The sequence below is a fragment of the Varanus komodoensis genome, unplaced genomic scaffold (assembly GCF_004798865.1).
Source record: "Varanus komodoensis strain SLA01 unplaced genomic scaffold, ASM479886v1 scaffold7_3, whole genome shotgun sequence".
NCBI lineage: Eukaryota > Metazoa > Chordata > Lepidosauria > Squamata > Varanidae > Varanus > Varanus komodoensis.
In genome coordinates, this window is record NW_025336480.1 from 16,146,433 (window position 1) to 16,173,791 (window position 27,359).

At 41.8% G+C, this 27,359-nt stretch overlaps 1 protein-coding gene across 4 annotated transcripts in view; it reads right to left on the reverse strand.

Moving 5' to 3' along the window:
• TBC1D9B (TBC1 domain family member 9B) overlaps positions 1 to 24,941 on the reverse strand; it is a 41,756-nt gene extending 16,815 nt beyond the window's left edge. For 2 of the 4 annotated variants that reach the window (XM_044454197.1, XM_044454196.1), the window contains exons 1-15: positions 24,758 to 24,941; positions 12,536 to 12,646; positions 11,056 to 11,174; positions 10,543 to 10,771; positions 9,777 to 10,035; positions 9,280 to 9,342; positions 8,977 to 9,184; positions 8,076 to 8,288; positions 7,024 to 7,185; positions 5,124 to 5,274; positions 4,470 to 4,684; positions 3,829 to 3,946; positions 2,401 to 2,686; positions 960 to 1,089; positions 311 to 409 (exon numbers count right to left, since the gene is read on the reverse strand). In XM_044454197.1, the coding sequence (XP_044310132.1) occupies positions 311 to 409; positions 960 to 1,089; positions 2,401 to 2,686; positions 3,829 to 3,946; positions 4,470 to 4,684; positions 5,124 to 5,274; positions 7,024 to 7,185; positions 8,076 to 8,288; positions 8,977 to 9,184; positions 9,280 to 9,342; positions 9,777 to 10,035; positions 10,543 to 10,771; positions 11,056 to 11,174; positions 12,536 to 12,646; positions 24,758 to 24,875 (2,481 nt within the window). In that variant the 5' untranslated portion in view covers positions 24,876 to 24,941. The remainder of the gene's footprint in view (positions 1 to 310; positions 410 to 959; positions 1,090 to 2,400; positions 2,687 to 3,828; positions 3,947 to 4,469; positions 4,685 to 5,123; positions 5,275 to 7,023; positions 7,186 to 8,075; positions 8,289 to 8,976; positions 9,185 to 9,279; positions 9,343 to 9,776; positions 10,036 to 10,542; positions 10,772 to 11,055; positions 11,175 to 12,535; positions 12,647 to 24,757) is intronic. The other 2 variants (XM_044454199.1, XM_044454198.1) reach the window with 1 other exon arrangement.
• Positions 24,942 to 27,359: the final 2,418 nt, after the last annotated feature.

Here is a 27,359-nt window from a genome sequence, read left to right on the forward strand (position 1 = left end):
GATTTTTCTGTAGAAGAAATTTGAGCAAAAGTTCCTTCAGTAACATGATAGCTACTTGCATACACCATTTAGGACATAATCCTATAGTGTGTTTATACAGAAAAATCATATCCATTTCCCAGCCAGTATGGGAATTGTAGGGATTTTTTCACTCTAAATATGCACAAGGTCGCCCCTTTGCTTTTTTAGATTGTATAGTTCATATTATGCTCAAAGACTCAGATAACTCTTTAGAAAAACAAATTCGAAGTACTTGAAAAAAAATAAGTTAAAAAATCTGTCTTTTTAAAAACACTGGGGTGCCACATACCACACTTCTCTTAGCGGTGTCTTCCAAAGAATGGATCACCTTCAGTCTCTGCTTGAATCGCATCTGCTCAATGTCATCTGCTTTCAGGTGGCCAAATTTCTGTAGTTGGAAGAGCACACCAAGTCCTTAAGTAACACCATGGCATAATACCATGCATTTGATGAAACACTGAAGATGGTGCAGGATTGTCTAACCAATGATTTCACTGTGGAGTGAACAAAACTGAACTCCACTGAAAGTGATGGTGGTAACTGCAGTGTGTAGCTATGCTGGAAGTCATAGGCACAATGGGGGTTGGTAGGGGAGGATAAATCAGGCAGCAGCAAAGAGCCATCTTCTAAGTACTAAACTTGGGACACAGAAAGACTCTGTTCTTATAGCATGCCCATTTTAGGAATTCAAGAATAAGAATTAATAGGGAAGTTTGAAAGGAGACAGGAGGAGAATGCAGTGACAACAGCAAAATCACAAGGCTGAATCTATCCTGTATTTCATAAAACTTGCTGAATAGCCCATATCCTGAACTTCTGCATGCACCATGCTAATATTAGAGCAAGTGCTTTGTTTTTATAAGGAAAACAAGAGTAGTGCTTAAATAATAACAAAAACATCATAGGAAGAAAAAGGGTTAGGGAAGTTAGCTATAGACCTCATAGGCGGTTCTTATAAGGTCAAAGATATCGATTTCCACTGGTGGATCATCTCCACTTGTCAACAAGGCATGAAGATGCGGAATACGTGGAAAAACACTCTGTTGGTTAATTACATTGTCCAGGTACCTATAGGAAAATCAAGTCAAAACAGAAACTTGGATCAATATATAGTTGGAAAATTAAGGTAAAGATGGTCAAATTATCTCGAACAGCTAACATGTGTTTATCTGGCCTGCATAATTTTATTTATTTATTTATTTAGAAAATTTCTATGCCGCCCCATTCGCCGAAGCCTCGGGGCGGCTCACAACATAAATCAATTAAAATAATATAAATTAACAATATAAAATAAGTTAACAATATAAAATATTGTTACCAATAATTCCAGTGTTGGTAGTTTCATGTTAGTATAATCAAGTTTATAAAGGGTTTTTAAACCAATCTTTTCATTTGTTGGGGTTTTCAGAAAATTAGATGTATATATGCTAAAGGAAACCAATGTAATATGCTATATATGTTCTGTTGAAGGTATGAGTCTCCCACCCTGAAAAGAAAACACTTTGCATTTGCTATATATTCTGCCTTTCTTTTTCAGTAGAAAAACTCAAGTCAACAAACCAATCTAGTACAAAATGACAAATGAGGAAATAAGACCAAATCAGGCCTCGCAGTTTGTCCCTCTCCTTCTGCCAGCTACAGATAGCATCTGCTCTACAAGCAGGGGGTCTCAGAAGCTGTGCGTCACAGTAGGACAATGGAAAGGAACTCGTTGTTTCTACCTTCTCCTTCTGCAAGGTGGGGGTGGATGATCTCACTGATTTAAATAGAGAGGCAAATCATGGAAGGCAGTCTAATGAAGCGAATCCATTTTTTTGCTTTATAGGATGGCTAATTGCTAATGGGGTCTACTCTGACACTAGACAGGTTGGATGGTAGCTGATTATGGCAGAACTCCAGTGGTAGTTAAAGACAACATTCTTGGAAGACCTTGGTTAATGATGATTAAATTCAGCACTGCACGTGTTCCCCGCTTACCCCATTAGCCCACATGGCTGAAGAGAATTCACTAACCTCTCCCATGAAAACCAGATTTTCAGTCTGCATATCTATTCAGCAGAAAGTAAAGCTGGGCAATGGCAATTCAGAATGCCATGAATAAGGTACTTTGACCAAATGGGTCTTGCACTCATGAGAGAGCTTTCTGGTCTTTACTACCTTATTTTACAGCTTCCACAACCCACTGAAGCACAATGGCTGGCTTTGAGTGGGCTGATTTATATCATGCTTGCAATGAAAACATTTCCTATCTACTGAGGAACTTGTATCAATGGGAAAATGGCTTCAGTCACTAATCAGGGATAGGAAAGTATTAATGATCCTAATATTTGCAAGAAATATTACCGTTCAGTTAAGTATGAAACAGAAAATCAAGCCTACCTGCCCAAGACAGTCATTGCCTCGCCTTCATCGGAGCAGTTTAGCAGCTTCTCCATGTTGGCATCCAGAATTGCCAGAGACACCTGCAAGATGACCTTGATGCCTTCATAGAAGAAACAGTCAACAATCACCACAGCACTTTCAAAAGGCATCACACTGAGGAACAGTGTGAGGAACCAAGAAAGAGAGATACTGGAAATGACTCCCAGATCCTGCATCTTCTCAGACAGCTGGGGAAGGCAATCCCGCGTTAGCTCCTCGAAGATACCTTGGTCTACCAATGCTCCTGAATGGGCGAGAGAGACAGGAAGAAAAAGGGTGGTGTTATCTGCATTGTGTGATGAAAAGTAATAAGTAAAATTATATCATAGATTAGGGACTGAGGCAAAGCTGGTGCAAAATAAGTGTCACTTAAAATGAGCCCACACATAACTATTCTGCATTTGATTTGCAACTGAATATTGCAAATTGCATGCACTAAAAACATTCTGTGCATGAAGAAGAGATGAACAGAAAGCTCTGTTTGCAATATTTAAGCTATTTAAACTAAATTATTTTAAGCATGGAAAATTGCCACTTGAAGTAGCAATCACTGAGTGAAGAGCATGAATCCATCAACTATTCTTAAAATAAAAAAGTTTTCGGAAGGGATAAGCAAACTGCAAAGCTTAGAACTATTGTCAGATTTCTTTTTCTAATTCACTCAGCCATGGATGGTCTTGAGGTTGCATTCCAGTGGTGGGTAGAACTGAAGGCAAAAGAAATGTGGCCCAAATATCAAAAATAGCAGCCAAATTCAATTTAAATCTCTTACTGACAGTAATGCAGCCTTAGGAGAAACATTTCCATTTTTAGAAAGATGAAGAAACTGCATAAAAGCTGAGAAACCACTAAACAATTGGTGGTTGAGGGGAAGAGGGTGGGGCCAAATTATAAAGCCAGGAGGGCCAGAATGGAAATCCCTCCCTGTGAATTTAACCCCAGACCTGAGGTTCGGCACCCCTCATATAAAGTTAAATGAAGGCATCAACAAGTTATGCATTCCCGTGCTGCCCCACCAAAATAAAAATACATCATACTAAACAAACAGGAAATTCATCATGCAAATAAGCTGGCTAATACTTCTGTTCTTGAAATTTGCAAGCAAAGACTAGGCAGGTATCAATTAGAGATGCTTCAGTCCAGGGACAGCTTGTTTTAGAAGCTAGAAGTTGGGACTAGTTCATTTGATTCCTTTCTTAGATTTAATATCTTAAGAAAATTCATATACAAATTATGTAGATTTTATGAAGCAGATGTGTCCCACCAGTTTCTAAGGACAAGTTAGTTGAATTATCCAACTTTTCTCAAGTAAATCTCCCTCTTTCGGTGCTTCAGACTGCTTTGCACCAACTTATCCTAGCTTTCAAACTTAACTAGAAGACTTACCAACCACTCTGGTGTTATAGTAATCTGGCAGCATCCTCTCACACAGGGCCACAAGGAGCCAGAAAGCTTCTTCCTCATTGCAATACAGAAGCAGTACTGATGTCACAATATTCATGGCCTGGCAACAGGTCGGCGTACACAGACACACAAAGAGAGTAATTCATACAAGGTGCGAAGCATATTTTAGGAAGGCAATCAGTTATGGTGCTTTAGTCTGTTAGAGCCTCAGACATGAATTATAAATGAGATACCTTGAAGAAAAGATGTTATAGCTCAGAACCACATCCTTGATTTTATGAAGCTAGTGCTGTGCTTTTATTAGCCACTAGGTAACTGCCCACAACATTTCACAAGTGGTGGGCAAACAGAGCATTTCTTATGCACCTTGAACCCCTCACCGCCCTCTTTCCCTTCTTGCTCCTTTCCCCCAAAGCTCCCAAATAACAGAAATGTTCCGACAGGTTGATCATCCAGTCAAGTGTGGCCTCTTGATTTCCTGGCTATGTTCAACCCAGAATGGTGTCAGAGCCAAGGAGGGCTTTCCATCCAGACAACATGTTCCCACTAAAACACAGGTTGGCTGAACTGGAAGGAACAGTGCCATCACATTCCGCAGTAATCGGCCATGGCTTCTCCCTTACCTGGCAGTAACCAATTGTGGGATTCCGAAAAGCATACGCTGTGAGTACCCGTCGAAGTGCAGCGATCCCCAGCTCATTCTGAAAGGCTGGGTGCTCAGGCATGGAACGGTGCAGATCTCTTTCAATTTCCTCTGTGGCAAGGCTATACTTTCCCATGGACTGTTCCACCATGTCTGCGTAGTACCCAGGGTGGGTGACCATCTCATTCCAGGCTCCTGCAGCGAGACATAAAAACTAGTTCGCTTGTTCATGACATTCAGGATGTGCTTAAGGCTGGAGGTTTACCTGCTTCTACCAATTTCTACCTCTTTCAGCAGTTTTAAACCTAGGGCTTAATGTGTGGCATACTTTCCTAATAAGCATGACATATTCATAAATGATTTATTAAGTTGTGCCATTTATTCTGCATGCCATATGTGCAATTTCTTTTTTAAAACACACACACACCCCCACATATTTGCAGGGAAAAGGTTCTCAACATGAGCTGCAACTGGTTAAGGACCAAGAAATGCTACTGTGGGAGAAAATATGGATGCCTCTTGTGATTGCTTCCTATTTAGGGAGACTTTCCATCTTAATGACAGAAATAACCTAAAGCTGATCAAACGTTTCTATTTCTTTTAAATGGAGAACCTGTTAAGCATGACAATTCACCTGAAAATAAGAGCCACAGCTCCCCACGAAGATTTTCTGGGATCCCTTTTAGCACCAGTTCACGGGTCTTGGCTGTGCGGTACATACACATTCCCCTCCCATATTCGAAAAAATGAATATTCCAGGACTCCTCTTTCATCGTCTCCTTTGCCTACAGAGGGAAGTGTTAGTAGGATCTCATTGTTAGAATCTTCAGTTGATTCAAAGTCAGGGTCCCCCCCCCCACTCCTATGCATGCTTTACTCTATAGATAATCTATAAACAGTGATCTCTCATAGTAAGTCACCTGCAAAGATATTACAAAAAATGTGTGAAATTTGTAATAAAAGGAGCAAATGACTTTTAAGTGCACTTTGGTTCATGTCAGTACATATTTCAATGTTTCAATTTTCTTGTAAGTCACTTAGATACATTGTTAAATACAGAGCAGTAAATAGATCTTTTAAATAAATAAAATAAACTAACAGGTATTAACAGAAATTGGTGTGCAAGGCATTTGGATAGTCTCTGTTATGCTATATAGACTGATTTAATATACACTCAGCCAAATGAACTGGATCCTATTCTACACTGCATACATTCAGAAAGCACATTATTACTATGCTTCTATTTAAAAGCTGGTGTTTTTGCTACCTTCAGGGTTCATACAAAAATACATTTTAATTGACTTATTAACCACTCCATCCAAATAGCACAGTTACTTTTAAACAGACTGACTTTAACAGCACAAGGGAATGCAACGCACCTCAGCTTAAGTGCACACATCCTCCTCCACCTCCACCTCCTCTTCTCCTCCTACCAGTTCCCACTGTCAGGACTCACAACGGCTCACAACATTAAAAACTTATACAATTAAAACATTCTTAGAAATACACAAAAGTTTAAAGCATAATTAGATCTAGATTATAAAGAGAGTAGAAATTAAAAACGCTAAAAGCACTGAACAATAACAGAACAGAAGGAACGCAGGGTTGCTGCTGGCCTCAAGACCTCATTCAAGCCACTGGGCTTAAGTGGAAAAGCCCTTGCGAGCTTCTCCACATGCAGAGCCAGGCCTTCAGGGGGTGAACTAAATCCTCCGCCTCAGGTGGCAGAGGGCAAGAAGGCAGCCTGCATTCCCCGTCTAGAAGCGCTGCTGCATGGAGCACCCCGCCAGTGGCTCCTGCAGAGCCGAGAGGGCTCCCTGGAGCTGCCGCCCAGTGGCACGACAGTGGCTGCTTCAGAGAGCACTACAGTCCCGCTCCTCCCTTGCGGCAAATGACACTGCAGTGGGAAAGTGCCCAGCAGGGTTCGCCAAAGGGTCCCCGTTTTTGCAACTGTAGCTTAAAACAATGAGGGGGCACATAGAGCGCCCAAAAAGTGCAGTAGCAGTCCTTCTAAGGTGCCATTCAGGCCCTCGAAAGAGGCTATCGGTGGCTGTTAAGGCAGGGGTGTGAAAGCTGGCTGTCGAGCTAGCTTTTGCAATCTCTGGCGAAAAATATAAAGGAGAAAAAAGCTGCAGCAACCCCAAACTGGCTTGCAAGTGCAGCACGGAGGGCTGCAAACTGGCACCATCTGCCCTTAAGTGCCATTTGGGGGGTAGCTAGCCGTGGAAGATGCCTGGGTAAGCTTGGAAAGAGCAACATGGGTTTCTGCAGCTCTTGCCAAGTAGCTCAGAAGCTGATTCCCGGTACTCAAGCTGGGGTTAGTCACTTGGGCTTGGATGACACGACCCATTGTGGGTGCAACAATATCTAGAACAAGCAATGGCTTGTCAGCATGGCTTGATGATCTCAAACAAGCCACCCTGCAGGAATCAGTCCTTGTTCTCACAGTGAGACAAACCATCAAGTGTAACAACCCACAGGAGACTGTCCCATGACCCAAACCTAATCAACTGATAAAATAATTGGTCTCCTACCCCTTTTGGTCCAATGCGTTCTTCAGAGTTGGGCCCAAATAATTTAAGTAATCCTTGGGATGTTGTTGGTACCTCATCTGTGCAAAAACTGGTCATCTGATTGTTGGGAGGAGAGGCAGGACTGAGTGCCGGTGGGCTGCTGGGAGACAGCTCTGGAATTTCCTAAAAGCAAAGGTGCAAAGCAGGTTTCCATCACAACTTGAAAGGCAACTGGAGTGGTCAAACACTGTCTATGTGGGCTTCCTTCTATGGCTACATTGCCAGTGACAGAAGCATTGACTTCTTCACCCTGCCTGTTTAGTGTACTTCAACTCAACTTTGCTTTAAGAGTGCATCTTCTTTTGACTCTGCTGAAGTGGGCATCTAAGAGTTGCATGGGCTCCGCAACATGAAGGTCACCTCATATACTCTGGTGACCTATTTGCTATGGGTGTGTGTCCTTAAGGAGACTATGGCCAACCCCAGCTCCACACGTAAGTTTGCAGATATGCATTTATCGCATTCATGGTATGTTTTTGTGTGTACACCCTAAAAAGTAGTTTGTGAAACTGTACTGGGTACCAGCCAGCTGAAAACGACCAAAACACATCTTCTGCCACTGAGCTATGATCTCTCTCTTCGCTGCTCTTAGTCAGAGAACTTAATCAGAGCTCTCAACCACTTCCCAGCTTCTTTGCTATCTGAGGCAGCCACTGCTGCTTAATCAATCAGTTTTCTCTCAAAGCAATGCTACTACATGTTCAGGTGTATAATTAGAAAAGCTTTTCTCTCCCTGTTAAGAACTCATCATAGGATAAAACGCATGCTGTCCATCTCATTTTTTTTAAAAGCTGAGAAAGTAAGTCAAACCTGACACAGAGAGTTGATATATTCCCAGAACTTTTATGGGAAGTAGAACAAAACAGGAACTCACTTTCTGATGCATCTCACAGTAAGCCAATGAAGCACCTGGGGTCAGCATCCAGTTTTAGAAACAGAGGATAGAGGAAAGGACCATAGGTCAAATGCATTTGAAATCTGCCATAGGCTCTTCTAGTGTGCATTTCTAGTACCTCATGTAAACGGTCATCCACACTCTTCTTCCGCTCTCTGCCATTGCTACATGATTGCTTCGACGGAGTTTTCTGAAGAAAGTCAGAAATCCGCTGTACCAGGAAATCTCTGTCTTTCAGGTTGGCAAAAAGGAAGGTCATTTTGCTTTTGGTGCTGATGGAGAGTGGGCTTGGCAGGACACTGGAACTGTCAGCCTTCTCCACAATTGTGACCTAGAGCAACCATACAGAAATAATTTGAGTCTATCAAACTTTTGTATAATCACAATATTCAGGAAGTAAGATAGAACTTGTAGCTGATTATCAATGGACAGTTATTTTTCTAACAACTGTCCATAATCAGTACACATTGGTGTCTGTGCCACCAAGATCTACCTGTTTTATTTCTGGGAAAAATATGTCAGAATGTATGTGAAAAATGGAAAAATAAAATGCTACAAGCAATGCAATGAAGAACTGTCTATTTTATTTTAAAGACCATATTTCCCAAACATTTGAAAGCTTTCTCTTTCAATTAGTTGAGATCTCTCTAATTGCTCATGCTAAACTAAACAGTGGTTTGGATGTATGACTCTGGGAACTGCTTTGACAAAAGTTCAGAGTGCACAATTCTCTCTCATGTCTACAAGTCTGCTTCTTTAGAATACTGCTACAGTATTTCTGTTTCTCCCTACATCATTCAACCCCAATTCCCACTGCCCTAAGAAGTAATCCTTTACCGCAGAATGCAAAACTGGTTCATACTTTCACTTGCTTGGAAAATTATTTAGTTAATCAGTGGGCTAATCTACTGAGGCTCAAAACAACAATTTTATAACTTTCGAAGAGTCACTTCAAACTAAAACTAGTGAGTAATTGCCTGGACATTAAGACAATTCATTATCAAGAAGAAAGTTCTCACCTCCCTGAGTGGTATGATGAGATGACATGCTTCCTCTGCCTTGCTAGCAAAACAGATATAGTTGTTGGAAACAAACATCTGTCCCAGGATGTGGATTTTATTGAAGGGGGTCCATAAAGTACAGTCTGTATGCCCATCAAGACGTTCATCCTTAGGCAGTCGAAAAGTGGCACGGTACCACTCATTCTTGGCTCGAGCATCTAGATCTCTGAAGAAAAAGACAGCAAACACACCAGGTATTTAATGGGATGCTTTCTACTGCCCAATCATGACACAAACTCTCCAATTCCAACACAGTTTTACCTGCAATTCTTCTTCCTCCAAAAGCAGAAATTGTGAAACTTGAATGCTGTCTGGGAAAGATCCCTAATAGAGCAATATTCTTTTAATGAAGGCGCAGAACAGTTAAGACAATTCTTTCAAGGACCACTCAGGTATTCAAGTTCTTAAGTTCTAGGGTACTGCAGGGATAAAATGCAGCAGCACTGCAGGGATAAAATGCTTCCCAGATCAGCTGGCATAGGGACCTTGATGTGACAGGGAAATGTCTGCTCAAGGATGACGTGGGAATAAAGGTATGAACAAAAAAGCAGCGGGGAGGGGAAGATGCGGGAGAGTTTACAGATACCATGAAAACATGTATGGATGTTCCTAAAACAGAAGCCATTCAGCACTGGAATCGTGCTGATCACATTGTAGCCTATGACCCTATGACATTGCATTTCACTATATTACTCAATATAGGGTAAGCTCCACTTGGTGTCTTCCAAATCTTGGAAGAAAGAGAGACATGCATTTACCTTTTGAGAGCTGAGATATTCTTGTGAGGCTTGCTGGGCTTGGGGAGCAGCATCTCCTCTGTGAACCCTTTATTGTCAAATAGCTGCCGCATGGCAATGTTAGCCAGCTGCTCCATTAATTTAAAGGTCTCGTTGATGTTAAGGAACATAGAAAAGTAGAGCTCACTGTCCCTGGTGCTCACTTTGATGCATTCAGGAAACAGGAGGGTGGCATTCTTCTCCAGCTGTGTTACATCTACCCACTGGACTATTAAGGTCACTAGGGAAACATGCAAATCACCAATTATTAACAGATATTTAAAAGAAAGGAGTGAACAATACCTTTATAGCCAACTTATTTTTCTGTTTCTAATGATAGTCTAACTTGGCAAGGTTCTTAGAAAAAGAGGAAATTGGTTGGGTGTGAAACCTTGCAAAATATTTTACACACTTTGCAAAAGCAATATGAAGACAAAGTCTGCATATTCTCTTTCCATTCCTTTCTGGTATGAGAAATCCCCACAATGGCTCTAACTGTTACGTGACTAAGGATGTCCATTGTGGATCCAAGTTTAACCACAGAACTGAAACCACTTTAAAACAAACACAAATATCAGGCCAGTTAAAATGGTGAAGTGTTAGGAAATGTGTGGCTCTCCATCTGCCTAGCCACCCTAACCAAGGGTTTGTAATGACAGGAGTTGCAGTCCAACATCTGGAGGGTCACATGTCCCCATGTCCCCCATCCTTATGTAAGAAAATAACATTCAGCAGAATGACAGCTTACCTTCTTTGCCTAAAAGGAAGGAATAGAAACAGAGGTGATTAACAGTCAGATACAGCCAGCCTTGCCTGGGGACACGTCCTTTCCAGTAGCTGCAGGAGTAGTAGTTGACTAGTTTCTCTACTTCAGGCATTCCAAATTGTTTACGCATCTTCAGTTCTGCTTCTTTAAATTTGCCAGGATCTTCCTCCCCTTGAGGCTGCTGATTCTTATTCTCTTCCGCAATAATGCCCTACAAGAAAAAGGAGAGGGTGACAAATGAAATTCTTGTCTGTTCAAGCTGAACTCTGGTGGAATCACTGATTTTTAATTCTACAGTGGAATGTTAAACCAGTTAGCCTATGTTATTACTCCAGGTACAACACCCCCAATAGCTGGTTCTTCAGGCATTCTAGCCCTTCCTCAAAGTGTAAATGCGAGCATGTTTCCCATACTGATTTTTACATGGAGATTCAGAGCCTGCAGCTCTCAGGGCTACCTCATCATTCTGATGGAGGAAGGACAGGGGCCTCTTACATGTATCTTTCCCTTGACAAAGGTAGTGATATCTTCTTCATTGTCAAAGATGGCAAGGGTCTGGAGCAAATTATTCTCTAGCCATTCCCAATGTTTTGTGATTTCCTTCCGGGATGACCCTATGAAGAGATTAAGAACAATCATAATCAACAACCACTAGTCTATATTTGCAATTTAACATGTAAAAACAAAATAATTAAACACATCCAAGGAAATAATTGTTCTCGCACAATTTGTTCTCAGAGAGGTGTTGTGCTACTTTTATTAAGGCTGCTATTGCATGTGCTGCAAACATAAATTGCTACTGCTTGTACTGCTTAAATGAAGTTCTCCTGCAAACACATCACTAGCCACCTGAAGGCAAGCTTTAACCTTCTAGTCTTTGTATTTAAAATTACCACACTTTGGTCCAGCTTCCTCTCCACTTCTCTGCCTCTGCTACCACATCCCTGCCTCTCTGGCCATTTGCTAACAATCAGCATGCATTGTTCTTTTCTTCTGTTCCTTACTTTAGAACCATTTTCTTTGTTGTCTACAAGCCGAATATTAATCTGAAGATTCTAATATAATAGTTTGAGTTTCATTAATATATTTCAGAATTTTTTAAAAAATCTATTTTACAGTCTATTTATATCTTTTTCAAATGCTGTTTCTTATACTTGAAAAACTTGTGCATCAAACATGCTCTTCTGACCCCAGTTCCCTTGACAATAAAAACTTTCCTAGACATCCACACAGATTCTGTGAGCCAGTGTGCTCCCATAAGACACAAGTTCAAATCCCTGCTCAACTGTAACTTTATTAGATGATATAGAACATGCTTTTCAATCTTAGACTCTGATGCTAATCTGTAAATTGAGAGCATCATCATGCTGCTATAAAGCTGAAAGGCACACATATTGCAAAACATAAAGAAAATGCTGCTTTCATATTATGTTCCCCAGATTTGAGTTCACATACCCCTTCCTCATCCTCTCTTAGGCATGGGTTATTATTTCTATTTTCCTCATTTAGGAAACTCAAGTCCAAATCTTTGATCAATCACAAAGCTTGTACATCATGGATTCTCAGCATATTCCAACATGATTGTTATCTGACATCGCACGAAAACACACAAAAGGGTGATTTATCATAATCCCAAGATCTATGTAAAGAGGGGAAAACATTTTTGCCATGAAGGCACTCTTCTAAACTTTTTAAAAGCCTCTTACCAAAATCAGTCCCCCTGCCACCTTTCCACCCAATCATAGAATCCTGGATTAAAGTGCCAAGAATACTGTCAATAAACTAGACATGGATGCTATGCAGCCACAGTCCACATGCATAGCCAGTTTATTATCAGAATTAGTTTTTCAGAAAGCACCTCTATCGTATCCCTAAACAGATTAAAAAACATAATTTGGAGGGAAATGTGCTCCAGGAAAAAGGAATTTCTTTCTTTTTGAAGCACCCTCTTGCTTTGATATATAGTAGTACTCACCACATGCCACTGCCCAATAGATCTGAGAATCCTGTGTCTGGTGCAAAATCCTGTAAGGTGCAACTCTAGCACTGGAGTCCAAAACAACATCCAGGGTTCCTACAAGCAGTCCTAACATGACAAAGATGCAGAGTAAAACATGGTAAATGTGTGTGTGAGAGAGAAATTTTGGGATGATGTAAAAGAACATCTATATCACCATATGAAATTTAAAGGACAGTATTTCAAGTCTTGAAAAATGTAAGCACACCCACCACAGTCAGGTATACGAAATACAACTGGCCTCAGAGACTGTTCACAATTCCAAAATTAAGATAATTACTAGTAATTTTACAAACTTAATTTTCACACACTTGTAATTAAGTATCTTTTAGGAAATACAAAATCCTGTTTCCTCTTGAGATAGAAAAGAGAATGTTCTGGGAATGATCAGTCTTAAAGATAACCATTAGTCAAATGGAAGCAATGAAATGAACAAGCTACATTCACTGCTAATGAGGTTTAAAGTACCTGTGAATACAGTATCCTTGCAAACAACTGCAAACACTGTTAAGAACAGATAGTCCCAGACTCAGCCCGGTCTACCTCACAGGGTTGTTGTTATAGGGATAAGACCGAGAGCAGCAGGAGAATGATGTAAGCCTCCTTGAATTCTTATAAGGAAATCTAATGAACAAACAAATAGGCTACAGTGCCTCAAATGGGGAAGGCAGAGCACAACCTCTAGCTCAGGGGCTAGACAGCCTATAGAGCCATCCCATCCGGCTCATGGTCTTCCCTCCTTAAACCCTACTATAGGCATTATTACAGAAAGCACACATGGGCATGTGTCTTGGATTGTCTTTTAAGCTGACAATCATCTGCCTTAATATAAGCCCGTTTCTGCAGCACAAAATCATAGTAGAATCGGAAGGGGACAGAAGGACACAGGGTCCCACCCCTGCTCAGTGCAGGACTCCAAGTTAATGCCCTCCCTCCCAGATAACTGTCCAACTGCATCTGGAATGCTTCTAGTGTGGGAGAGCCCACAATCTCCGGGGATAGTTGGTTCCACTATCGTATTGCTCTTGCCTTTGAGCTCAGCAGCTTTGCGATGGCTAGGAGACATTAGGACTCATTCCCTCGGCAGACCAACAGAGGATGTCATATGAAAGCAAGTGCCTTTTAAATTATAGAAAACACTGCCACCTTTCCTTTCATACTCAGTGCATTGCTTTTGCCCTCTCTAACTTTCTATGCTTACAGGCTCACTGCTGGGCACTCGCTTGCCACAGAAGTCTGGAGATGAAGGGGACAAGGCAGGAAGAGTTCCCTGTGGAGCACTGGTGTTTCATGTAGCATCTGATTTTACTACCCCAGAATGAAACACTTGGGTTTTACAGAAACTCAGTGGGTTCAGCACAGCAAAGGATTTAATTAGCCTTTCCCATCTTCAAGGTTAACTTTTCCCACATGGCTACATGCAGGAGATTATACCCAGAGAGGAGTTAGGGGGTCATGACATCAATTTCCAGGAAGTGCTGGGCAGGCTGTGTGCCCAGTGCCTCTTTGCACTGCCCCAGGGATGGGGGTGGGAGAGCTGCCTTATATGGAACCCACCCACTGGTCCCTCGGCAACCCAGTACTGCTGGCAGGGACCAGCGGTGAAGCTCTGCAGGGTTTCAGGCAGGAGTTCTACTTGCGCCATTTTATTTATTTATTAAATGCTTTTGTGTGCTGTCCTTTATATAAATATCTCAGGATGGCTTACAGGAATTTAAAACAATTTAAAACAACTAAGAACATCATCCGCAGAATTAAAACAGTGATACAGTATGAAACAATAAATAAACATCAAGTAAATCAAATTAAATCAAAATTGTTATTGTTGTTGTTAGTCGCGAAGTCGTGTCTGACCCATCGCGACCCCATGGACAACATTCCTCCAGGCCTTCCTGACCTCCACCATCCCCCAGAGTCCACTTAAGCTCACACTGACTGCTTCAGTGACTCCATATAGTCACCTCATTCTCTGCCGTCCCCTTCTTCTTTTGCCATCTAATATTCCCAGTATTAGGCTCTTCTCCAGGGAGTCCTTCCTTCTCATTAGGTGGCCAAAGTATTTGAGTTTCATCTTTAGTATCTGGCCTTCTAAAGAGCAGTCAGAGTTGATCTCCTCTAGGACTGATCGGTTTGATCGCCTTGCAGTCCAAGGGACTCACGGGAGTCTCCTCCAGCACCACAATTCAAAGGCCTCAATTATTCAGCGCTCAGCCTTCCTTATGGTCCAACTTTCACAGCCAGACATTGCAAATGGGAAAACCATAGCCTTAACTATACCCACTTTTGTTGGCAGGGTGATGTCTTTGCTTTTTAGTATGCTGTCTAGATTTGTCATAGCTTTCCTCCCCAGGAGCGTCTTTTAATTTCTTGCCTGCAGTCCCCGTCTGCGGTGATCTTGGAGCCCAGGAAAATAAAATCTGTCACTACCTCCATTTCTTCCCCATCTATTTGCCAGGAAGTGAGAGGACCGGATGCCATGATATTAGTTTTCTTAATGTTGAATTTCAAGCCAACTTTTGTGCTCTCCTCCTTCACCCGCATCAAGAGGCTCTTTAGTTCCTCTTCACTTTCTGTATACTGTTGCCCTGCCTGACTCCTTTCTCAATTTTGAACCAATCAGTGGTTCTGTGTCCAGTTCTCACTGTTGTTTCTTGACCCGCATATAGGTTTCTCAAAAGGCAAATAAGATGGTCTGGTACTCCCATCTCTTTAAGAACTTGCCACAATTTGTTCTGATCCACACAATCAAAGGCTTTAGCATAGCAAAAGCAACTGGAGAATGATTAAAATGGTTAACTTTTAAAATGCCACTTAAATAAAAAGGTTTTGACCTGGTGCTGAAAAGAGTATACGCTCAGCGCCAGGCATACCTCTCTGGGTTCCCAGAGCAGGGCTTCTCCTGCAGATCTTAAGGGGTGTGAAGGCCTCTAATGAAGGAGGCATTCCTTCAGGTATCCTGAGACCTGCTATGCGGAGATGTCCAGGGCTGACCTGCAGCTTGCCAAAGCATGCATTCTACCCTAAGTGAGGCTCCTTTTGGATAGAGCTTCTGAATAAGCTTTGTCATTTAAAAGTAGCAGCGGCCCCCAAAAAGCCCTCTGCTACCTCACTCCATAAAGTTAATCATGTTATCCATGCCAATTCTTCTGAAGTTCAATGCTTCAGAACAAATGCTGCTTGGCATGGGGAATTTTCTCTTTCCTACTACAATTCTAGTCAACATTCTCTTCCCCTTCCCCTGAACCTAATCTGTTTGCTTCTTCCCCATCCAGAGCAAGTCTTGTGGAGTTTCAAGAAGGGAGGTGCTGGATGAGAGAAGTTGTGAATCGTATTAGATTTTATAGGAGTAGGCATGAGAACCTATTTTACTCCTCCTCATTTTACTATGAGGAGAATCTATTTTACTCTCATCCAGCCCTTCTAGAAAAGTGGTTGCCATGGTTGCAGAGGAAGGAATCTTGAGCTAATTTGTCCATCAGCTGCCATTACCCAGCCATGGAAGGACAATCTTTACTAAAGGCAAGAGTTAATGGGGGGAGGTAATAACGTCTGCTCACTTATACAATCCTGTATGTCTACTCCAAAGTAAGTCATATTACATTCAACATGTCTTGCTGCCAGGACTATATAGGACTAAAGCTCATATTATTTGTTTGCAGCTTGGACCTCTGTATGTTCACTCAGATTTAATTAATCTGCCTCACCACTCTGCCTCACTGACTTGGATACCCTTTCAGCTCAATGCTATGTATGTTTTGTCATTTGTGGGGTGTGCATTTTGTTTTTTCTTGGCATAGGCTCCAGCCTCAGTGGTGAGGAAAAAGGCACTTTGTACATGCTCAGAGATCCTTTCACTATAAATGTAGCCTTAATATTAAAAACAGACTCCATAGCTGAATTATGGTGAAATTTTGGCACAATATAGGTTATGAGGAGAAAAAGACAATGAGAGCTTGAATAATAAATATGCGGTAGCATCTGTTTAATGAAGCATTATTGGAGGCTGGAAAAATGAAGGTGGATTGTTCCTGGAAGGAACAGCATGTACATGAACTAGCCATAGTTTTCTTGCAACAGGGGTTTCTCTATAAAAAGGGAATGCTGAGGCTTTAATAGGATACATTCCATTACTATTAAGAGAGGTATAGACTGCAACTGTTTAATAATGAAAGAACAGTATTTTGCATATGCTCAGAGACACCCTTTATTTCATTATTTGCTGTGAGCTTTTCTGAAATACAAATTTTAATAACTAGAAATGTGCATCCTTACACACACATTCTAATATATACAAGGGGCAGGCAATACGTGACTTCCTCTGAAAGCTGTTATATATGGCTTCTAGAGTGGAAAAACTGAAGCTTTTTGGTCTGTCACTTTACAGCCACTCCAGCTACCATTTTAATAACATATATACAGACAGACAGTAGCACTGTGGGGTGGAAGAGGTGCAGTTTAACACATGTAAGCAGACTGATTCATGGGCCTCTCATCTGGGTTTTGGATTTTTTTAAGCTTCCCAATTACTCTGTAAGTAGGTATACTTTCAGGGAGTCACAGCACCCTGGAGGGGAAAGGTTTACCCACCTCTCCTGTGTTTTGGCAAAAGCTATATTTGCAGGAAGCTGTACAATATGCTGACTATGAGGTGCTTATTCCACTCCCTGTTGTTCACTCAGCATCTGTCATTTTAAAGGGTTACAATACACTAAGCATTAAAAATGCTCATGAAATCAATTCCTAGTTGTTTAAGAGTGAGTTGCCATGGTTAGGTGCAGTGTGCTCAAGCCTTCAGCTCACATGTTTCTTCCTCACTTCTCCCTTCCTTCCTCCCACTCTTAAAGGGTAATTTCCTTCCTCTTTCCTTGGAAACCTTGATTGCCCTATGGTCTTTACTTGCTTTTCAGACAAAAATTGGGAACAAATCTTTGTTTGAAAAGCTCAAAATACAATTTCCATTCCAGATTTGAAGCTCAAGCACAAGCTATAATTTGCACATAATGATCTGCTGGATTTTCAGAATAACCCCTGGCAGATGCTGCAACCTATAGTGGTTTAAATAAGCCAAGGTAGACTCTAGTGATCCTGCAATCCAGCGCAGAATTTAAATTTATGGCTCCTTGAAGGCACATTTTCCTAGTATCAAATTTTTTTTTGGCATTACATTCTGGGCGGAACTAATCCTCATTTTCATTTATTTAATCCATAAAGCAAGCCAGATCCTGTCAGATCTCAGAGATTGGGCTTGAGTGATACAACAACCTATTGTTAGTTGTTACCTATAATGAGTTACCATGTTGTATGAACCTGGACCAATTCTCACAGGTGAATTGACAACCTGATAATGCATGTTCTAGGGGTTGCTGTACCCATAATTGGTCAACGGAACCCAGGCAACTGCTCTTTTCATGGCTACGGGGAATCTGACAGCAAACGGCTTGGCAAATCCTTTGCTGCTCTTGCCAAACTCATCCCAGTACTCACCATCGTTAGACATACCTCAAGCAACCCTGCTATGGACGTGCACCCTTTTTCTGGGGGATCATGAAAGCTGGCTTGACAGTCTGCTTTTGCGATTCCTATTTCGACAGCCTCTGACAGCCCCTCATATTGCCCGAGCAACACTTGAAGCAGAGTGGATAAGAATCAATTGTCTGAAGGTTGCTTTCCTTGGGTACAAGCATGCTGCCTGAGTTCAGACAATACAACAAGGCGCAGCGAGGCAGATGATCACACAAATTGTGTCTAGCACGTGCCACGGCTACAACAAGCCTCCGTGACTTGAATAGCTTTCAATGATCATGTGATCCAGACAACAACCCACAGATTCCCCCCTCAAGCAAGCTCTGCCACCTGGATTTGTACAGCACACAAGTTATGACCAGGCAGACAATTCAACAAATCATATCAGTGTATACAGCAGCTTAAACAAGCTACTTTTAATTAGTTTAAGACACAACACCTGAACAAGAACAGAAATATATTAATACGCTAGAATACAAGGGTCACTGATGGTGTGGGGCTAGAGTCAAACATCTGAAGTGCAGTGTGGGTCAGAAGCAGGCACAGAGTACTGACTAGATCACACTTAGTCTCTAAGGAGCTCAGAATGTCTTCCATCAACATTCTGTCCCCGACACTGTGACACAAATTCTGGATAGCACTAACGTCAATAAATTCTTGTGAGATTAACTTTGTCTTTTGTGCGAGGTCCTCCATGACCCAATCAGTACTGCATACCTACTTTTGGCCCATGTTGTAGTTTTCAAAATAACCCCTGGTAAGTCATGATAAGAAAAACAAGGTACATCCACAGGGAATTTAAGTACCAAGTCTCCACTGTTTGAAAGCTCCATGAGTGATCTCACTGCTTAAACTCATCTTCTTTGTATCCTGTGGGAGGCTATCAAACCCACACTCACAGAGGATGATGTGTGTGTGGGTTTGGCAGACTTAGCAAAAGAAAGTGTTTCATTTCCGCCTACACTACACAGCAAGTGAAGCAGTTTTCTTCTAGCAAATATAAGTCAGCCAACCAAGCTTTGAAAAACAAAAAACAAACCTCTTACTTGATATTATTCAAATAGGCAACCGAACATTTTCTGGTCATACATAAGCAGCATAGAAAACTATGTTCTGGGTACCAATATTCGTTCTTTATTATCATTTGGTTATTATTTTCAATCATCAATTAGAAGACAGACTGCATACTGACCCAGACACTGTTTCCTTTCTGGTATTCCTGTGCTATTAAAAGACGGTGTGTATAAAAATATAACTACACAATTAATATTTGCTCAAGTTTATACAACACTAGACATAGTTTTTATGCAATAGTGCAACTGTCAGCCAGTGTACTTGAGCAAGTACCTACAGAATGTCTTAAGTCATAATATTATCTACTATGTCAAATTTTCAAAGCATACTCCTATGTACTTAGTGACTAATGTACATTTTCTGATGGAAAAAGTCCAAAAAGAATCTGATGGTGACAGGGCAGTGTTACATTAACAGCATATAAGTTGCAAATGAAATATTAAAGGAAGCTACTAAAGTAGCACTGTTAGGGGCACTGTTCATGTGGATTCATTAATAAAATCTGGAACTCTTTAAGTTTTGTTAAATCCATAATCTGAACACCATCCATAAAAATCCTATTTGGTAAACAGTTGTTAGAACATGAAAATAGATAAGCAAATGTTTATTTTTCACATTTATAAAATCTGTATTTTTAATGAGTATGTGCGATCTACATATTTATCTAGTGATATTTTATAGTTATTGTTTTACAAAAGTTTGTTACTATTTATTTGCAATAGGGAGGATTATGCATTGATATGTTTATTATAAAGATGTTCAAGCCACCTAAAAATGTGGCACAAACAATAATCAAAGACACACACACTCATGAGCAGAAAATTCTAACAAGAAAACATTTGGACTTTATTACTTTTCTTTGCCATGTATTTTTTTTTCTGCTATACTCTTGTGAATATAATATTTGTCAACTAAAGATAAACCTCATTCATCTGCTAAAACTGAACCTAGTCCACAAACATTTATGCCACAATACATATATTGGGCTTTAAAGAGGTCATGAGATTCTCTGTCAATGTTAGCTGAAGCCTATTTATTCCTTCTTCCATTTAGCCTGAAGTGCCTGATGCAGCCTAATCTTGGAAGCTAAGCAAGGTCGGGCTTGGTTGGTCTGGGTGGGTGACTTAAAATGTTATGAAGTGTCCACAGACCTTTGGTTATGGGCAGCACAGAAATGCAATGTAATAATAACAATAATAATAGGGCAAAGGACGAGATGGCAGCTCTCCTATGGCATACACAGAAGCTGACTGGACTGGCAGCTGAATCTTAGTTCAGCGCTGGAGGACAACATTCTCAATGGCACCTGGTGACAGCTAGTTGGCTCAGGGGACAGAGGGCAGGTTGCATATGCTGTTCTTTCCCCCGATATCTTGCCACTGCCTCATGCCCTGCAGCATCTGCCACCTGAGGCAGATAGATGGAACTTGCTCTTTGGTTTTGCTGCAACAGACTAACATGTCCTCTAGAAGTTTCCCCCCTTTAGATGCCTCCCAGAACAGTATTTTTTAAACCAGGGGTATCCAACCTTTTGGCTTCTCTGGGTCACACTGGAAGAAGAAAAAATATTTTGGGCCACACATTAAATACACAAACACTAACAAAAGCTGATGAGGGAAAATAAGGTCTGTGCATAATTTTTCTGATATCCACCACTGCAGATAAAAAAGGTCCTCATATAATCATCATAATTATGTGGCACCCTGTTCAGAGAGTCTTTTAAAATTGTCAAGCCGGTCCCAAATTTGCAATCATTAATATAGAAAATGAACATATCTAAGTAATAAAACTTCACTGATTTTTTGATATTTTTACTATAAAAGTAAAATAAAAGAGGGCAACATAAAACTAGTGAGATATTTGACATTGTATTTCAAAGACTAATGCATCAATATCTGGTTCAATGGAAGTAGTTGCAATTCTCATTGAGTTCTCAAGGTGCTCATCAGATATTTTGGTTCTAATTTTACTCTTAGTGTGCTACATTCTTGAAAATAGTTGCTCACAAATGTAGATGCTGCCAAAAAGCAAAGACATGAATAAGGTATAATTGTGAAGTGGGGGTATTTGTCTCTGGAAAGACTTTTATAGGTCCTAAGTCCATGATCAAATTTTTCTTTAAGTTGAATTTCAGATTGCAGCTCTATGCATTCCATTTGAAAATTGGCAGGTAACATATTTATGTCAACTGAAAATGGAGTTGCAAATATACCAAAATAGTGATTATTTTCCTGGAAATCTTGAAATCTGTTTTCAAATTCTTGTATCAAATCGAAAAGCAAGACTGCATGTTTTTTGCTGTTCACAGGCCTCTGTTTAGCCAATGTGTCAAAATTGATAAAATTGTTTACAATGGTAGGTTGAAATATTGATAATAGCTGCATTTCACTTTCCAAGTCACCACAAGCACATGTAATGTCTGCTGGTGTCAATTCGACTCTCTGCGCTTGGAAGACAACAAACTGTAAGCCACACACCACCATAAAACTGAAGCCACACATGCATACAAATAGTGAGCATACATACATTTATTTTACGTGACATTGTGACATGACATTGTCATCCACAAAATTCATGCTTGAGAACTGAGCAATCGTGTTTCAAAAAAATCTCAAAAAAACCCTCATAATGTTTTAAGTAAGTTATAATTTTGTGTTGAGCAACATCCACAGCCATTCTAGGCTGCATGCAGGCCGTGGGTTGGACACCCATTTTAAACCAACCAGAAAGATAAAATGTACCGCACAAGGCATACCGTTTAGTAGAAAACATGTCAAAATATTATGCATTTATTTTATAATAAAGGCCACCAGCTTTTCAGCACAGAGCAAGCACATGGAGAAGTCAGCTGCCTGTGGGAGTTCCAATGTCTTTTCAGGCTTAGATTAAGGGGAGGGGGCATTTTCAGTAGCAGCCAGGGACATACTTACAGAATGCAAGCATCATTTACTAGTGAAATAAGCAGGGTCAATGCACAAACAGGTAATGCTTTGTATATGCATAAATAGTGTTCCTCACCCTGAGCTGTTCAAATGAAGTGGGCTTAAAGAATTAATCACTTAATATTTGCAGAGCATATGGACCATCACAGAATAATACATGGTAATTTAGCCTACATTTTGAGGATTTTCAAAAAAGAACTGCCCACACTTAAAACCATGGCTATGATGGTTAAAACCAGCCATGGCCATCTCGCACACTTCTTCCCTTCATCTCATGTCTTGTATTAATTGCACCTTCCTTTTTCAGGAATAAGCATGGTGCAGTGTTAGATCTGCAATGGCTATCTTTGCGTTTGCAAGCCAATGTTAAAAACTGGTTTCAGATGTTAGTTTAAAGGGAACCACAATCATAATTAGAATCATTGCAAGCATTATGGTACCATACAAGGGTTAACAATGAAAAAAGGGGAAACCTTTGCAAAGGAAAAAGAAGGAAGCACACAAGCCTGGAAAGTGCTCTGATCTCTGAAATGTGTTTAGGAGAATGGAAAATATGTCTGCATTGGGTAAATGCGACTAGAAGGAAGCATTCCAACTCTAAATATGTTAATTAAAGCATTCAAATTTGGTGGTGGGGGTGGGGAGGGGGGGCCTGTGCAGTTTGTCACTGGTGACACCAGTCACTAGATAGCAGTTATCTAGTATTACCATTCCACACAGCACCACTAAATAATGCCATGTTCTGCTGTGAATTGCTTTAGGCTTTGCGTCTAACCTGCAGATTTGTATGCTACTGGAATTACCAGGTCTATGACACACAACCACACAATATTTACAGTTAGGGATGAATGAAACTAAGTCTATGTCTGCACTGTCCTCTATGGCTATACTTCTGAAGAAGGAAATAACAACACATGGACAATGGAGCAGAAGACAAAAACACATAAACACGCCACCTGTGTCACCACAGGCACCACCTTTGCACCATGTCCAAACCTATCTATAATACAACATATGCTAAATGGAGTGCAGCAATGCACTGATCAGATCTGCTTTAGGGTTTCACCAATCTGTAGGTCCAGACCCAGATATGCAAGCATGTTCCTATCTGAATAACTGCTGTTTGCTTCTGAAACAAAATCAGCATTTGCTTTTCTTAAAAGTGACCTAAGTTGTGTTAGGAAGTAGTCCTATAAGTTGCACTCTCAGTGACTATGGTCCCTGAATTTGGAGGTGCAAGACCATCCCAGGCAGAGGAGACTTCCACCTCCACTTCCTCCAGCCCTGAATTTTTGCTAGATGAGCTGTTGTGCATGTCTAGTCAGGGCACACTAGAGGAAGAAAAGGCCTCAGGAAGCTGGAGAGGTCTCAGGATAACTAATATCCTGACTTCCCCAGTCTTTTCCTGCCCACTAAAATGCCCCCTTCTCAGAGGTTGAGTCCCTGAACTTGGAGAGCAGCCAGCACAGCTCTTTGTGTATGAACTACAAGGGGGAAGGGTGTTGGAGCTCCAATTCCCCATTCTGGGGCCAGAGTGCTGTCCCCAGCATTGGATAAGGGAATCCTATGGCTCCTCAGATGCTGCCTAGGACCAGAGGACTGCTCCTGCCATGATTTATTACATTGCTACCAGAATTTAGTTCTTAAACTTTTAACTTTTAAACTTTAGGGCTTTTTTAACTCTTTGCCATGAACCTTGCATTTTGTCTGAATAGTTAAAGTCATGTAATTTATGCATATTCCCAGGAAAAAATAACACTCTAATTTATACAGAAAACCTTCAAAAATGTATATTATCCCATTTGTTTTCTTAAAGTTGTCAAACAATCACCACACATGTTCTATTATTTATTAAGTGAAAATAATTAAGGGAAGAGCTGATAATATTTCTTATGTTCCCTTGGAATACAGAATGCTGAAGTGTAAATCCACAATGTACCTCCACGAACCCCCACCCAATATTATATACACCTGCAGACCAGCCACATCTTTATACACAAGCACACACGCACACACAGAGCAGAGCTGGGATCTTATTCAGACCTACGTGTCCAGATCCATGCATTACCCAAAGTGGTCCACTGACATCACCCTGCAGGAGAGAGCTCTCACCATGTCCCAGTGGCCTAATGCAGCTAGCTAGCTAGCGAGCATCACACTCAGTTGCCTTTGGGATCTTCCCCACGTTCTCTGCTAGGAAGGAAACTCTAAAGCCACGAAGCGAGGCAACCTTAACCTATTCAGCCAATCTAAACACCTGGGGATTAACACGGTCCTCGTTCAGAGGCATCGTCCTCTTTAGGCCCTGGGGGAGGGGGTTGAGGGGCAAACAAACCCAAATCCAAAGACCCCGTTACTGGCTGGCCACTGGAGCTCGTGCCCCTACGCACCCAAGCCTCGGGGGACCCTGGCTGGGGTGTAAAAGGACCCGGCTAGTGTTAATGGTTCCACCCACTCGGCACCCCTTAGGAGCGAGCCCGCTCATGACTGCTGACAGGGTGCAAGGGCTACGGAAGCAGTCCAGCCCCGAGCCCAGGCCCGACCATTCCACCCGCACCTGCCTCGGTCTCTCCGAGGCAGGCAGAGGGCAGCTGGCGGCGGCCACTCCCTCCTTGCCCAGCTGGCGACCGACCTCACTCACCAGTCAGGCCGCCCCCCTTGCCGTGGCCCCGCCGCCGCTGCAGGAGAAAGAAGGGGTTGGCTCGCTCGGTGACCCAGAGCGCGTTAGCCAGCAACACCTCCTCGGGGCCCAGCCACATGATGACCCCGCTGGCCGCCTCCGCCGCCACCGGGGCCGGCTCTCCCTCCCGTAGCCGAGCCGGGCCGGGGCAGGCCGGGCGTCACAGGTGGGTCACGGGGCTGCGTACGTCGCGGCCGGAGCCGAGCATCGGCCTCGGCGGCGTCTTCCTCCTGCGCCCCCTGGCGGCCTGGCTGGCGCAGAACGGCCCCGCCGGTCGGCCATTCTTCGAATTCTCAGTGCGCCTCCGCAGCTCGTTGGATTACCGCAGCCCCGGCCTGCTAGCGCCACTCAAGCCTTAATACGCCGAGCTTCCGGGCGGGCGAGATAACTTACTTCCGGCTATTTCTCCCCTACGTATTGTTTTGGGAATGAAGAGTGTTGACTGCGATTTGAATGGGGCTCCCTTTTTAGTGAAAAAAGAGCCAGACGAGCTTTTGGCGTCCATGGAGCTGGGATGTGGGGGAAAAACAGGACGTCATATATGTGAGCTTTGTGTGTTCACACAGCCAGAGAAGGCCAAACGAAATAGCGTCAGGGAGAACAAGCAGTCTTCACAAATACAGCGCAGTTGCCACTTGAGATCATTCACAAGCTCACACAAGATTCTTCTTTGGGCAAACCACTGCAAACGCATAGAAAACTTCTATGGAGCAGGCAGGTTTCCTCAGAACCCTCCCCACCCTCGCAGTCTATCCAGCTGGTCCCACAGCTCCCCCTCCACCAAGGGTAGGCAGGGTTTGGCATCTTCTGTTGGCCCAGACTCACTAACTGACCAAGAGCCACATGGACTTGTGCCTCTTCTCATCATAGCTGACTCATAGCTTGTTCACCTGCCTCTTGATCTGGCCCAGAAAATCATGCTGGTGAGCAGACAGGGTAGCTGCTCCAGCCCATGTGCTCAATGGCTCTCTGCCTGTCAAGCAAGTGGCAGTCATCATGGAAAAGAGGAGAAGGAGCAACAGCAGCTGGTGACAAGCGGGTAAAAAGGCAGCCACACTGAAGGGGACATTGAATGTCTCAAAAGAACCCCCAGAAACCTGGAGCCAGCACTGGAACTGGAATCAGTGGCTGATGCTGTCTTAGCTCAACATCTTTGAGAGGAATACCTGCTTTAGAACCTGCAATACCAATTAATAAATGATAATTCTACTGGAGGAGGCAGCAAATACATAGCATTCATTCCTGTACAAATCCCTGGGGAAGTGCTGGAGTGGCAGCAGCTTCAGTTTGGTTTTAGGCCTGAAACTTGTTGTCTGTGAATCTAGCTTACAAAAGAGCACTGCCTAGCAGTGTTCTCTTAAAATATCTCTTTAGCAGAAGGACTTTATTTTCAGATCCATTCACAAAACAAAGTGGTAGATGAATATCTTCCTCTGTAATCTTCCACATCTTTCCACAGTCTATTTAAATACCTTGTGTTTTGTAGGCACTGTATATTGCACATGTTCAAGCAACAAACCTTGTGCTTCATAAGCAACCCTGCTTCTAACTCTATCTACCCAAACCTCATTTGCTCTTCTATCACAAACTTCCTTTTCTTAAACATAAACTGCCAGTTTGGCCCAAGTCCTATATCTCACCAGTACATAGGTAATAAAAGAGAAATGTGTGAATGTATGTGTTAATTCTACAACACCAGAGCAATGGTTCTTACAATCATGTGTTCTATGTTTCTATGCTCTCATACACAGAAAACTAAACTGGCTATGTGAAAGTGCCTGTGTATTTTCACATAGCAAAGTGTGTATTGGAAGGCTGCCCCCCCCCCTTTTTTTGGGCAGAGATGACCTAAGAAGACAGAAGGGCTTCTTTTTAATTTGTGCACAGTTTTTTCTCTGTTAGGTGATAATATAGTATCAAAGTACAATAAATCTCAGTTGTACATTTGAATCTGATAGGTAGGAAAGTTCTCACAAATACAGAGCACGATAAAGAACATTAAGCAGATACAGTTGGTTTTCAAATAGCTTTTTATTGAAATGTATTACATTAGCAAACCCTAACTTAAAGGTATACACTATTACGTATCAGCATATACCACACAGCTACAATATAGTAGTATACTTACATCAAAATATGTAGACTAAGAATTTTTGTGGCTGCCAAGCTACAGCTTATCACACAAGTTTGAAAATTTCGATTGTCAAGAGGATGGCATACTGTTTGCACAAGCCCAGTTTAGAAACAAGGCGAATAGTCCATTTCACTTTGCCAGGCCTCTGATAGCTTGTTTATTTTTTTCTGCTCTTTCTTATTCACACTGATATAATTCACAACATAGCAATGTAGAATTCAAGTACATAGGTCCTGCCACTGTATTTCACATACACAACCTTTGACATTTTATTTACTTTCACTTGTCATTATTTTTAAAACACCCCTTCTGCTAAAAATTCTCACTGCATTTTGTGCATAGTTAGTTTTGGCCTGTATTTGGGGGTCCTGAAGCAGACACAAAACCCTTAAGTGCATGCTACCCACTTAATTTTATATTAGGGGCTAA